Raw genomic sequence first — 14599 nt, 5'->3', positions numbered from 1 at the left:
AAGCAAAACTGATCATGCTATGGAGAGTTAGGGAGGTCAATCTGAGCTTCATTCTCACAGTTTCACTGTTTCCTGGCCGTAAACAACACTTTTGTTTAAGTAACTGATGGCGTCCCTGCCTAGTTCCCCAGGGTCATCGCTGTGGCTCCCTGCTGTTATTGATAGGCGTTGAGTGCAATTGATCATCTCTTCTTACAAAACCTATGTGGAATGTGAATAACATAATAGAGAATGTCTGAGATGGAATGGGAGGGGGCAACTTGGGGAACAGAGGGAAGAGATGCTGCCTAGGGAATGATCAGGTAAAACCAAAGGGAGCATGATTTTGTTAATGTATCCTTACAATATAGCAGAATGTGTGCATCTAGTTGTGTTTCCTCTCTGGTATCGTCTGCAAAGTTTATCAGAGTTCCCACAACTCCTGCATCCAAGTCATTGCTTAAATGTTGAACAGCAAAGGGAAGAGGGTCCTGTGGCACTCAGTAACGTCCCTCCAAGCTAGAGTCCTTCCGGAGCATTCTTTGGCTGCAGCCATTCAGCAAACTGTCAAGTTACCTAGCAGCTGCTTTTGGACACACACACTATGTCTACTGCATTCTCATCTACAAAGCTAGTGTTAATTAAAAAGAAGATAAAATTAGTCTTGCATGATGGTCTGTGAAAAATATGTCCCTGCTCTTGTCCATTATGAGAAGCTTATTGAAGTGCTCACGAGCATGTTGCTTGATATTCTGTTTGAGGAACTTGCCCTGTATAGATGTCAAGCTAGATGTAGTTAACCTGGGTGCTGCTTCTTCCCCTTTTTGAAGATTTGGATAACATTCCCTTAAAAAGAGTTCCACTATAAGGAAAACATCTAAACGTACTGTATTATTTTGTTTTCTCTATCCAGTACAGTATTAAATTGCAGACTACGGAAGATACCTGAGCAGATGACACCAGCGTCTTCTCTGTGGTAGCAATTATGAATATACCATCCTCTATGAGAACAATTTTCTAATTTGTCTTCATTCCCTGTGCAATCTACATCATCCAGAGTTATGTTTCCTGAGCCTTGACCAAAGCCAGCAGATCCAGGTGCTGAGAGAGCTGTTCCACATCCGAGCTGCCTGCACACGACCGTTGCGTCTTTCATGTCCCAGCCATCATCACAGACAGTCCCCCATGAGCCATCGCGGAAGACTTCAACACGTCCCTCACATGTGTTTGTTCCATTGACCACTCTTACAGATTCATCTGAGAAAGATGAGACAGAAACCGTGTTTTTGAATAGAAGATTGGAAATTAGGAGGCATCCGAGACTCCAAGGACATGCAGAATATTTGTTGAAATTTCGTTAGTTAAAAATCAGCTAATTGATGCTTGTGTGTTATAAAAACTCTATTTTCAGTATCTATTGGGGGAGGGGGGTTAATGGGTTCCCATGAAACCCCCTCACAGATCTCTCTATATTTATTCATTAATTCAATTTATAGCTGCCCGTCTCAGATTTGTCACTCTGGGCGGCTCACAGAATTGTAACCACCACCAAAATAATAAACAAAATATAAATAAAGCAACAAAAGCATATGACACCTTTAAAAACCACATCAAAACCATAAAGAACATAATCAGTGTGAGAGTATAATTCATGCTTCACCATCTATACAGCCACCCAGCAGGCTCCACACCCAAGCACCATGACAAAACCATGACTTGAGAGCCTTCCAAAAGGCCAGTAGGATCAGGGCCAATCTAACCTCTGGGGGGATGATGTTCCAAAGAGTGGGGGCCACTGACAGCAAAGGCTTTCTTCCTGGGCCCCATCAGGTGACATTCCATAATAAAGGGGACCTACAACATGCCTCTTCTGCCAGACCAGGTGGGATGGATAGATGGAACCAGGACAGGTGGACCATATGAGATATTGTCCTATATCCTGGCCCCATGCCAAGTAGGGCTCTATAGGTTATCACCAGCCCCTTCAATTGAACCCGGAAGGAGGCTGGCAATCAATGCAGTTCTTAGAGCAGAGGCGTAACGTCTGCTGATTGAGGAGCATCCATTACTGCCTGAGGCGCCATATTTGCACCAGTTGCAGCTCCCAGACGCTCTTCAAGGGCAGCCCCATGGACAGTATGCTTCTTTCTTTCTTTCTTTCTTTCTTTCTTTCTTTCTTTCTTTCTTTCTTTCTTTCTTTCTTTCATTATATTTCTATGACTGCCCATCTTAGAGCACAAATCTGGGTGACTCACAACAATCCTTTATTTTCTCTTTAGTGTAGGAGCAGCAAAAGACTAATGTTTTGGGAGCTCTTAGATTCATAGCCTGGTCTTGTTTCAGAGTGTTTAATTTTGGGATTAAGGATTCAGACTACCAGGCGGCACTTCTGACTCCAGAGTAGCTGCAGTAGGAACCACAAAAAAAAAAAAAGACATGTAATCTATAAATATTAGAGTAATAACCCTGAAGCCCAACATAAAACAAATTCTATATGGTATGTGCAACTTGCCTCACTCCTCAGCATAACGCTGAAGTGGGATGTCTTCTGTAGTGAACTGCTTTATGGTATTTCCTTGAACATTTCTGATTAACACCATTTCATACTAGTGATTTACAGAGTTTAACGCTACCTCTTAGCCACTGTTAATATTCAGTAATAACAGTTAGTATTTAGTGATGCATCCCCATAAAGGTGGCTGGAATATTACTGTGGAATTAATGCCTGCATATTTCCAAGAACTAACAGTTTCAAAATTCATTGAGGAAAGTTCATGACGACCTCTTAATCTTTTGTCTAGTTTGGAGTCCCTTAAGAGTGTGTATGGCAGGGTGTCCAAACAAGGTTCCCTACAAATGAAATGGGCTGTAGCTGCCGCAAAGGAGGCAGTCCAACTGAAGCTGCCATAATATATTCCCATTGATTTAATTCTCTTGAAGATTCCAGATGATGGGACCAGCTTTGGTAGGTGTAAAAGTATGTGTAAAACTGAGAACACAGAGATGCTTCTTAGGTCCACTCATGGCTCTGCAGTTGCAAATATATCTGACAAGATGCAAACATCTCAGTCTTGTCAGATAGAACTTTAGCTGCGTACACTTTTATTTCACCGAATTCTGACATTACTTTGCTTATGATACTATCCCAGCAGTTCCTAGCAATAGCATGAAGTAGACTGAAAAGAATAAAAACAGTACCAATGAGCAACCAGCAACTTAAAAGTAAGTAAACCAAGATCTGAGCAGCTGATAAAATCAAAGAAGCTCATCCAATAAATAAATTTCTGGATTTTCACAACTTCTTCATTTCTATTAGCTATCCTTTGTGAACAAACATTAACCAGAAAACATGGCCTGTTGCCATCGAACCCACGTCACAGGACTCAGCAGTGTGTTCTTGGAAGGGGAAGTGGCTATAAAAAAAGATACATGTGAAAGGATAACTTGGAAATGTTGAAAGTGGTTTTTCCTATTTCCTTCCTCATAGCAAAATTCAACCACTTTCCCAGATGAATTAGGAGAATCTCTAAGGCAACTGTAGAGCACTGGTTCTATGCATTTTAAAAAAAAAAGAACATTTGAAGTGGGAAAGTATCTGAAAACAGGCCCGTATAGGTAGATTTGGGGGACACTATCTACAACAGTTTCACAATGTTCAAAGCATGGCTAAAATACCATTTTTTTGCAATATACACATTTTTCTCAATGTTTAGAATATTAACAATAGTCTGTTTCCAAACCCATTTTCACCAGATAGGTGTTTTGTTTCATAAACCAGGATTTGATCACAACTATCACATCAAGAGTTGTCTTTTATCTCAAGTAGATAATCAATTAGAACAGGACTAAGAGATAAAAGCATAAACTGTGATAATAAGTGTTTAATTGGAGACACTTTGTAGAGGAAGTCACATATGATTGTCTTCAGTATATATATGTACATCTTTCCTCTTTTTTTAAATCTAATTCAGATGATTCTACTTAGGACTTTCTGCAGACTCCATTTTCATACTTAGCAATATAAAACCAGAAAGATGTTCCCAGGAACAAAAAGCAGCTTTGGACTATGTAAGTCTAGGAATTTCTGCTCATAACTGAAAGGAGAAAGAGATGGCTGCAGTCCTCCGTCAACTGAACTTGGGAAGCACGTGCAGGTGACGTTATGATCAGAAATGCCCACTGGATAGAAATACATTTGAATCAGCCTTGAGATGCAGACTTGTTACCCATTACTCTAGAAGTATCTTTAGCTTCTGATAGGAAAAAGCAAAACTGACCAGGTTTCATGGATTGGTTTTAAAAAGTGCTCACGATCTAGATTATCAAAATAGCATTAGATGAACCCTACCTGACGTCACTTCTTGGTGAATCAGGTTGTCCATAATACAATACCAAGCTGCAGTATTGTATTGTCAAGATATATTAAGTTCCTATCAGAGCTAAGAGATAAACTGTGTTATCATGCCACAATTTCATATGCATGTAACTTCACAACTATCTTTTCATAGTTGTGTCAAAGGAGAAATGGAGAGCTGAAACCTTCCTCAATCTATTGTCCCAACACACTAGGTTGGAGAAGACAGTACTGGACAGTTTGGCCAGATACTGTAGGTTATGCACATCTGATTCGAGGACTCCTCAGATTCTTAAAAATATATTTCAGAACCGAGATTCTAGAAAGGGAAAACAACACACTTCTTAAATCTGTAACACAGACTGTGAAAGTGAAAACACAACAAGTGGTGATTTGACAGTTCAACTGACAATAGTCAACAGACCTTTTTCTAATACCAAAATGTTTAACTATAGTTCTTGGGCCAATGTCATGTGCAAGTACTGTACTGAACTTTAGATGTGACCTGTCAAATTCATTATACGAATCACATACTATTGGTCTGATAATCTGCTTTAATATCTCTGGGAACTATAACAAGGAAATAAATGCAGGACTTGCTGAGGGGAAATTGAAGATTTCAGGGGCTGCTGAGATAGATGTTCAGACTGCTGCACTTCTAGTGGAATGTCTCATTCTAAATTTCAAAAGTAGACTCATTTAGGAAAAACGAGTAAGTCTATTATATGAGTCCCGTTTTAAAGAGAGCTGAGAGATTTCCCTTTATCTAAGTAAGGGGAAAGCTGATTTGGAATCAAATATTCATTAAATTATTAAGCAATTATGGCAGCATGGGTCTGCGAATAGAACCATTTGATTCGGCTCATGCTGCAGCTTACTCAAAATGACAGTCATGACTGCTGTGCTATCTAATGGTACGAACTGATGGCTCTTGCTTGATTTTAGGCATAGGAGTGGTGATAGCCTAAGGTTTTCAGATCTTAGGCATACAATCCTTTGCAGGGTAGGGATCTACTCCCTAGTCAAATGAGAATGAAATACTGGACCTGGCACTCTGAGGACACACGAAATGTGAGAGCACAAGCTCACGAATAGGTCTTGAAAGGAAAACAAGGGAAAACTTTCCTCTGCTACCCCTGCTGCAGATTGGATCCAAACGGAGGGGGTAAGCCCATTTTGTTAAATAAAAAAACAAAGCAAGTAAACGTGGCGATTCACATCACGTAGCGGATTAAAACCCTCCTAACGTCATGCCACAGTACTTGCAGAAAATTTGGGGGCTTCTTCTGACTAACATTTAACTGTGATCTCAAGTGACAGGCCTAACTCTTTACGGCTCATCAACTAATGAATGTCAGTGGAAAAGGACAATATCTTACTAGTATACTTAGTAGTTGAAGCTGGTGTCGTAGTAAGTGAAGCTGGTGTCGTAGTAAGCCTGCTTGGTTCTGTGAACACAATAAAAACAATTAGCATTAAACATGCTGATCATTCCTTGCATCCAACGACATATAAAAAGCATATGAGATTGGATTATGGTCAGGCTTCCACTGCAATACAGTAAATGCTGCTATTGGAGAGTCAACTGGTACAACCAAACTGGATTACACCAATTCCGAACGGTCTGAATTGGACGGATATTTCAAGGTGTTGGTGTTTGCTTTTGAAATTCTAAATGGCTTGAAAATAAAGATCTGCGTCTCAGTTACCATCCTGTTTTTGAACCTGAAGGAAAGCATTTCTCCAAGTACCTTGAAAACATTATGTGACAACTAAAGAGAACCTTTCTGTTGTATCATTCCAATTATGGAATCTTCTGTTTGTGGAGATATAGCTGGTGCACAGCAACTAGTTTGGCTCCACCTTAAGACACTGTTGATTCTCCTGGTTGAACACTTAAATGGTTGATATGCGGTTGTGTTCTGCTCTGTTGCATCTAATGCCTTTTCCAGTTCATTACGTTGTAGCTACATTGGTTTATGTTCATTTTTGTTTCATTTAATTCAGTATCATTCATTTAACTTCAGAAAGTTCAAACATTGTAAAGATATAAGTCTAGGAATCTCTGCTCACAACTGAAAGGAGAAAAAGATGGCTGCAGTCCTCTGTTAAGTGAACTTGGGAAGCCCGTGGAGGAGCTGTTATGAGCAGAAATGCCCACTGGATGTAAATACATTTGAATAAGGCTTGAGATGCAGACTTGTTACTGATTATTCTAGAAGTATCTTTAGCTTCTGACAGGAAAAAGCAAAACTGATCATGCTATGGAGAGTTAGGGAGGTCAATCTGAGCTTCATTCTCACAGTTTCACTGTTTCCTGGCCGTAAACAACACTTTTGTTTAAGTAACTGATGGCGTCCCTGCCTAGTTCCCCAGGGTCATCGCTGTGGCTCCCTGCTGTTATTGATAGGCGTTGAGTGCAATTGAACATCTCTTCTTACAAAACCTATGTGGAATGTGAATAACATAATAGAGAATGTCTGAGATGGAATGGGAGGGGGCAACTTGGGGAACAGAGGGAAGAGATGCTGCCTAGGGAATGATCAGGTAAAACCAAAGGGAGCATGATTTTGTTAATGTATCCTTACAATATAGCAGAATGTGTGCATCTAGTTGTGTTTCCTCTCTGGTATCGTCTGCAAAGTTTATCAGAGTTCCCACAACTCCTGCATCCAAGTCATTGCTTAAATGTTGAACAGCAAAGGGAAGAGGGTCCTGTGGCACTCAGTAACGTCCCTCCAAGCTAGAGTCCTTCCGGAGCATTCTTTGGCTGCAGCCATTCAGCAAACTGTCAAGTTACCTAGCAGCTGCTTTTGGACACACACACTATGTCTACTGCATTCTCATCTACAAAGCTAGTGTTAATTAAAAAGAAGATAAAATTAGTCTTGCATGATGGTCTGTGAAAAATATGTCCCTGCTCTTGTCCATTATGAGAAGCTTATTGAAGTGCTCACGAGCATGTTGCTTGATATTCTGTTTGAGGAACTTGCCCTGTATAGATGTCAAGCTAGATGTAGTTAACCTGGGTGCTGCTTCTTCCCCTTTTTGAAGATTTGGATAACATTCCCTTAAAAAGAGTTCCACTATAAGGAAAACATCTAAACGTACTGTATTATTTTGTTTTCTCTATCCAGTACAGTATTAAATTGCAGACTACGGAAGATACCTGAGCAGATGACACCAGCGTCTTCTCCGTGGTTGCAATTATGAATATACCATCCTCTATGAGAACAATTTTCTAATTTGTCTTCATTCCCTGTGCAATCTACATCATCCAGAGTTATGTTTCCTGAGCCTTGACCAAAGCCAGCAGATCCAGGTGCTGAGAGAGCTGTTCCACATCCGAGCTGCCTGCACACGACCGTTGCGTCTTTCATGTCCCAGCCATCATCACAGACAGTCCCCCATGAGCCATCGCGTAAGACTTCAACACGTCCCTCACATGTGTTTGTTCCATTGACCACTCTTACAGATTCATCTGAGAAAGATGAGACAGAAACCGTGTTTTTGAATAGAAGATTGGAAATTAGGAGGCATCCGAGACTCCAAGGACATGCAGAATATTTGTTGAAATTTCGTTAGTTAAAAATCAGCTAATTGATGCTTGTGTGTTATAAAAACTCTATTTTCAGTATCTATTGGGGGAGGGGGGTTAATGGGTTCCCATGAAACCCCCTCACAGATCTCTCTATATTTATTCATTAATTCAATTTATAGCTGCCCGTCTCAGATTTGTCACTCTGGGCGGCTCACAGAATTGTAACCACCACCAAAATAATAAACAAAATATAAATAAAGCAACAAAAGCATATGACACCTTTAAAAACCACATCAAAACCATAAAGAACATAATCAGTGTGAGAGTATAATTCATGCTTCACCATTTATACAGCCACCCAGCAGGCTCCACACCCAAGCACCATGACAAAACCATGACTTGAGAGCCTTCCAAAAGGCCAGTAGGATCAGGGCCAATCTAACCTCTGGGGGATGATGTTCCAAAGAGTGGGGGCCACTGACAGCAAAGGCTTTCTTCCTGGGCCCCATCAGGTGACATTCCATAATAAAGGGGACCTACAACATGCCTCTTCTGCCAGACCAGGTGGGATGGATAGATGGAACCAGGACAGGTGGACCATATGAGATATTGTCCTATATCCTGGCCCCATGCCAAGTAGGGCTCTATAGGTTATCACCAGCCCCTTCAATTGAACCCGGAAGGAGGCTGGCAATCAATGCAGTTCTTAGAGCAGAGGCGTAACGTCTGCTGATTGAGGAGCATCCATTACTGCCTGAGGCGCCATATTTGCACCAGTTGCAGCTCCCAGACGCTCTTCAAGGGCAGCCCCATGGACAGTATGCTTCTTTCTTTCTTTCTTTCTTTCTTTCTTTCTTTCTTTCTTTCTTTCTTTCTTTCTTTCTTTCTTTCATTATATTTCTATGACTGCCCATCTTAGAGCACAAATCTGGGTGACTCACAACAATCCTTTATTTTCTCTTTAGTGTAGGAGCAGCAAAAGACTAATGTTTTGGGAGCTCTTAGATTCATAGCCTGGTCTTGTTTCAGAGTGTTTAATTTTGGGATTAAGGATTCAGACTACCAGGCGGCACTTCTGACTCCAGAGTAGCTGCAGTAGGAACCACAAAAAAAAAAAAAGACATGTAATCTATAAATATTAGAGTAATAACCCTGAAGCCCAACATAAAACAAATTCTATATGGTATGTGCAACTTGCCTCACTCCTCAGCATAACGCTGAAGTGGGATGTCTTCTGTAGTGAACTGCTTTATGGTATTTCCTTGAACATTTCTGATTAACACCATTTCATACTAGTGATTTACAGAGTTTAACGCTACCTCTTAGCCACTGTTAATATTCAGTAATAACAGTTAGTATTTAGTGATGCATCCCCATAAAGGTGGCTGGAATATTACTGTGGAATTAATGCCTGCATATTTCCAAGAACTAACAGTTTCAAAATTCATTGAGGAAAGTTCATGACGACCTCTTAATCTTTTGTCTAGTTTGGAGTCCCTTAAGAGTGTGTATGGCAGGGTGTCCAAACAAGGTTCCCTACAAATGAAATGGGCTGTAGCTGCCGCAAAGGAGGCAGTCCAACTGAAGCTGCCATAATATATTCCCATTGATTTAATTCTCTTGAAGATTCCAGATGATGGGACCAGCTTTGGTAGGTGTAAAAGTATGTGTAAAACTGAGAACACAGAGATGCTTCTTAGGTCCACTCATGGCTCTGCAGTTGCAAATATATCTGACAAGATGCAAACATCTCAGTCTTGTCAGATAGAACTTTAGCTGCGTACACTTTTATTTCACAGAATTCTGACATTACTTTGCTTATGATACTATCCCAGCAGTTCCTAGCAATAGCATGAAGTAGACTGAAAAGAATAAAAACAGTACCAATGAGCAACCAGCAACTTAAAAGTAAGTAAACCAAGATCTGAGCAGCTGATAAAATCAAAGAAGCTCATCCAATAAATAAATTTCTGGATTTTCACAACTTCTTCATTTCTATTAGCTATCCTTTGTGAACAAACATTAACCAGAAAACATGGCCTGTTGCCATCGAACCCACGTCACAGGACTCAGCAGTGTGTTCTTGGAAGGGGAAGTGGCTATAAAAAAAGATACATGTGAAAGGATAACTTGGAAATGTTGAAAGTGGTTTTTCCTATTTCCTTCCTCATAGCAAAATTCAACCACTTTCCCAGATGAATTAGGAGAATCTCTAAGGCAACTGTAGAGCACTGGTTCTATGCATTTTAAAAAAAAAAGAACATTTGAAGTGGGAAAGTATCTGAAAACAGGCCCGTATAGGTAGATTTGGGGGACACTATCTACAACAGTTTCACAATGTTCAAAGCATGGCTAAAATACCATTTTTTTGCAATATACACATTTTTCTCAATGTTTAGAATATTAACAATAGTCTGTTTCCAAACCCATTTTCACCAGATAGGTGTTTTGTTTCATAAACCAGGATTTGATCACAACTATCACATCAAGAGTTGTCTTTTATCTCAAGTAGATAATCAATTAGAACAGGACTAAGAGATAAAAGCATAAACTGTGATAATAAGTGTTTAATTGGAGACACTTTGTAGAGGAAGTCACATATGATTGTCTTCAGTATATATATGTACATCTTTCCTCTTTTTTTAAATCTAATTCAGATGATTCTACTTAGGACTTTCTGCAGACTCCATTTTCATACTTAGCAATATAAAACCAGAAAGATGTTCCCAGGAACAAAAAGCAGCTTTGGACTATGTAAGTCTAGGAATTTCTGCTCATAACTGAAAGGAGAAAGAGATGGCTGCAGTCCTCCGTCAACTGAACTTGGGAAGCACGTGCAGGTGACGTTATGATCAGAAATGCCCACTGGATAGAAATACATTTGAATCAACCTTGAGATGCAGACTTGTTACCCATTACTCTAGAAGTATCTTTAGCTTCTGATAGGAAAAAGCAAAACTGACCAGGTTTCATGGATTGGTTTTAAAAAGTGCTCACGATCTAGATTATCAAAATAGCATTAGATGAACCCTACCTGACGTCACTTCTTGGTGAATCAGGTTGTCCATAATACAATACCAAGCTGCAGTATTGTATTGTCAAGATATATTAAGTTCCTATCAGAGCTAAGAGATAAACTGTGTTATCATGCCACAATTTCATATGCATGTAACTTCACAACTATCTTTTCATAGTTGTGTCAAAGGAGAAATGGAGAGCTGAAACCTTCCTCAATCTATTGTCCCAACACACTAGGTTGGAGAAGACAGTACTGGACAGTTTGGCCAGATACTGTAGGTTATGCACATCTGATTCGAGGACTCCTCAGATTCTTAAAAATATATTTCAGAACCGAGATTCTAGAAAGGGAAAACAACACACTTCTTAAATCTGTAACACAGACTGTGAAAGTGAAAACACAACAAGTGGTGATTTGACAGTTCAACTGACAATAGTCAACAGACCTTTTTCTAATACCAAAATGTTTAACTATAGTTCTTGGGCCAATGTCATGTGCAAGTACTGTACTGAACTTTAGATGTGACCTGTCAAATTCATTATACGAATCACATACTATTGGTCTGATAATCTGCTTTAATATCTCTGGGAACTATAACAAGGAAATAAATGCAGGACTTGCTGAGGGGAAATTGAAGATTTCAGGGGCTGCTGAGATAGATGTTCGGACTGCTGCACTTCTAGTGGAATGTCTCATTCTAAATGTCAAAAGTAGACTCATTTAGGAAAAACGAATAAGTCCATTATATGAGTCCCGTTTTAAAGAGAGCTGAGAGATTTCCCTTTATCTAAGTAAGGGGAAAGCTGATTTGGAATCAAATATTCATTAAATTATTAAGCAATTATGGCAGCATGGGTCTGCGAATAGAACCATTTGATTCGGCTCATGCTGCAGCTTACTCAAAATGACAGTCATGACTGCTGTGCTATCTAATGGTACAAACTGATGGCTCTTGCTTGATTTTAGGCATAGGAGTGGTGATAGCCTAAGGTTTTCAGATCTTAGGCATACAATCCTTTGCAGGGTAGGGATCTACTCCCTAGTCAAATGAGAATGAAATACTGGACCTGGCACTCTGAGGACACACGAAATGTGAGAGCACAAGCTCACGAATAGGTCTTGAAAGGAAAGCAAGGGAAAACTTTCCTCTGCTACCCCTGCTGCAGATTGGATCCAAACGGAGGGGGTAAGCCCATTTTTTTAAATAAAAAAACAAAGCAAGTAAACGTGGCGATTCACATCACGTAGCGGATTAAAACCCTCCTAACGTCATGCCACAGTACTTGCAGAAAATTTGGGGGCTTCTTCCTGACTAACATTTAACTGTGATCTCAAGTGACAGGCCTAACTCTTTACGGCTCATCAACTAATGAATGTCAGTGGAAAAGGACAATATCTTACTAGTATACTTAGGAGTTGAAGCTGGTGTCGTAGTAAGTGAAGCTGGTGTCGTAGTAAGTGAAGCTGGTGTCGTAGTAAGCCTGCTTGGTTCTGTGAACACAATAAAAACAATTAGCATTAAACATGCTGATCATTCCTTGCATCCAACGACATATAAAAAGCATATGAGATTGGATTATGGTCAGGCTTCCACTGAAATACAGTAAATGCTGCTATTGGAGAGTCAACTGGTACAACCAAACTGGATTACACCAATTCCGAACGGTCTGAATTGGACGGATATTTCAAGGTGTTGGTGTTTGCTTTTGAAATTCTAAATGGCTTGAAAATAAAGATCTGCGTCTCAGTTACCATCCTGTTTTTGAACCTGAAGGAAAGCATTTCTCCAAGTACCTTGAAAACATTATGTGACAACTAAAGAGAACCTTTCTGTTGTATCATTCCAATTATGGAATCTTCTGTTTGTGGAGATATAGCTGGTGCACAGCAACTAGTTTGGCTCCACCTTAAGACACTGTTGATTCTCCTGGTTGAACACTTAAATGGTTGATATGCGGTTGTGTTCTGCTCTGTTGCATCTAATGCCTTTCCCAGTTCATTACGTTGTAGCTACATTGGTTTATGTTCATTTTTGTTTCATTTAATTCAGTATCATTCATTTAACTTCAGAAAGTTCAAACATTGTAAAGATATAAGTCTAGGAATCTCTGCTCACAACTGAAAGGAGAAAAAGATGGCTGCAGTCCTCTGTTAAGTGAACTTGGGAAGCCCGTGGAGGAGCTGTTATGAGCAGAAATGCCCACTGGATGTAAATACATTTGAATAAGGCTTGAGATGCAGACTTGTTACTGATTATTCTAGAAGTATCTTTAGCTTCTGACAGGAAAAAGCAAAACTGATCATGCTATGGAGAGTTAGGGAGGTCAATCTGAGCTTCATTCTCACAGTTTCACTGTTTCCTGGCCGTAAACAACACTTTTGTTTAAGTAACTGATGGCGTCCCTGCCTAGTTCCCCAGGGTCATCGCTGTGGCTCCCTGCTGTTATTGATAGGCGTTGAGTGCAATTGATCATCTCTTCTTACAAAACCTATGTGGAATGTGAATAACATAATAGAGAATGTCTGAGATGGAATGGGAGGGGGCAACTTGGGGAACAGAGGGAAGAGATGCTGCCTAGGGAATGATCAGGTAAAACCAAAGGGAGCATGATTTTGTTAATGTATCCTTACAATATAGCAGAATGTGTGCATCTAGTTGTGTTTCCTCTCTGGTATCGTCTGCAAAGTTTATCAGAGTTCCCACAACTCCTGCATCCAAGTCATTGCTTAAATGTTGAACAGCAAAGGGAAGAGGGTCCTGTGGCACTCAGTAACGTCCCTCCAAGCTAGAGTCCTTCCGGAGCATTCTTTGGCTGCAGCCATTCAGCAAACTGTCAAGTTACCTAGCAGCTGCTTTTGGACACACACACTATGTCTACTGCATTCTCATCTACAAAGCTAGTGTTAATTAAAAAGAAGATAAAATTAGTCTTGCATGATGGTCTGTGAAAAATATGTCCCTGCTCTTGTCCATTATGAGAAGCTTATTGAAGTGCTCACGAGCATGTTGCTTGATATTCTGTTTGAGGAACTTGCCCTGTATAGATGTCAAGCTAGATGTAGTTAACCTGGGTGCTGCTTCTTCCCCTTTTTGAAGATTTGGATAACATTCCCTTAAAAAGAGTTCCACTATAAGGAAAACATCTAAACGTACTGTATTATTTTGTTTTCTCTATCCAGTACAGTATTAAATTGCAGACTACGGAAGATACCTGAGCAGATGACACCAGCGTCTTCTCTGTGGTAGCAATTATGAATATACCATCCTCTATGAGAACAATTTTCTAATTTGTCTTCATTCCCTGTGCAATCTACATCATCCAGAGTTATGTTTCCTGAGCCTTGACCAAAGCCAGCAGATCCAGGTGCTGAGAGAGCTGTTCCACATCCGAGCTGCCTGCACACGACCGTTGCGTCTTTCATGTCCCAGCCATCATCACAGACAGTCCCCCATGAGCCATCGCGGAAGACTTCAACACGTCCCTCACATGTGTTTGTTCCATTGACCACTCTTACAGATTCATCTGAGAAAGATGAGACAGAAACCGTGTTTTTGAATAGAAGATTGGAAATTAGGAGGCATCCGAGACTCCAAGGACATGCAGAATATTTGTTGAAATTTCGTTAGTTAAAAATCAGCTAATTGATGCTTGTGTGTTATAAAAACTCTATTTTCAGTATCTATTGGGGGAGGGGGGTTAATGGG

The 14599-nt window shown here is 40.2% G+C and overlaps 1 protein-coding gene across 1 annotated transcript in view; it reads right to left on the bottom strand.

The window, feature by feature from the left end:
- Window positions 1-14599, bottom strand: part of DMBT1 (deleted in malignant brain tumors 1) — a 294810-nt gene that overhangs the window by 97146 nt on the left and 183065 nt on the right. Inside the window, 7 exon segments of the mRNA XM_063307816.1 lie at window positions 925-1236; window positions 2488-2527; window positions 3349-3392; window positions 7503-7814; window positions 9069-9108; window positions 9930-9973; window positions 14106-14417. Coding sequence (XP_063163886.1) covers window positions 925-1236; window positions 2488-2527; window positions 3349-3392; window positions 7503-7814; window positions 9069-9108; window positions 9930-9973; window positions 14106-14417 — 1104 coding nt within the window.

The sequence above is a fragment of the Candoia aspera genome, chromosome 6 (assembly GCF_035149785.1).
Source record: "Candoia aspera isolate rCanAsp1 chromosome 6, rCanAsp1.hap2, whole genome shotgun sequence".
NCBI lineage: Eukaryota > Metazoa > Chordata > Lepidosauria > Squamata > Boidae > Candoia > Candoia aspera.
The sequence above is the reverse complement of the archived record's forward strand: the minus strand, read 5'-3'. Positions and strand labels throughout refer to the sequence as shown.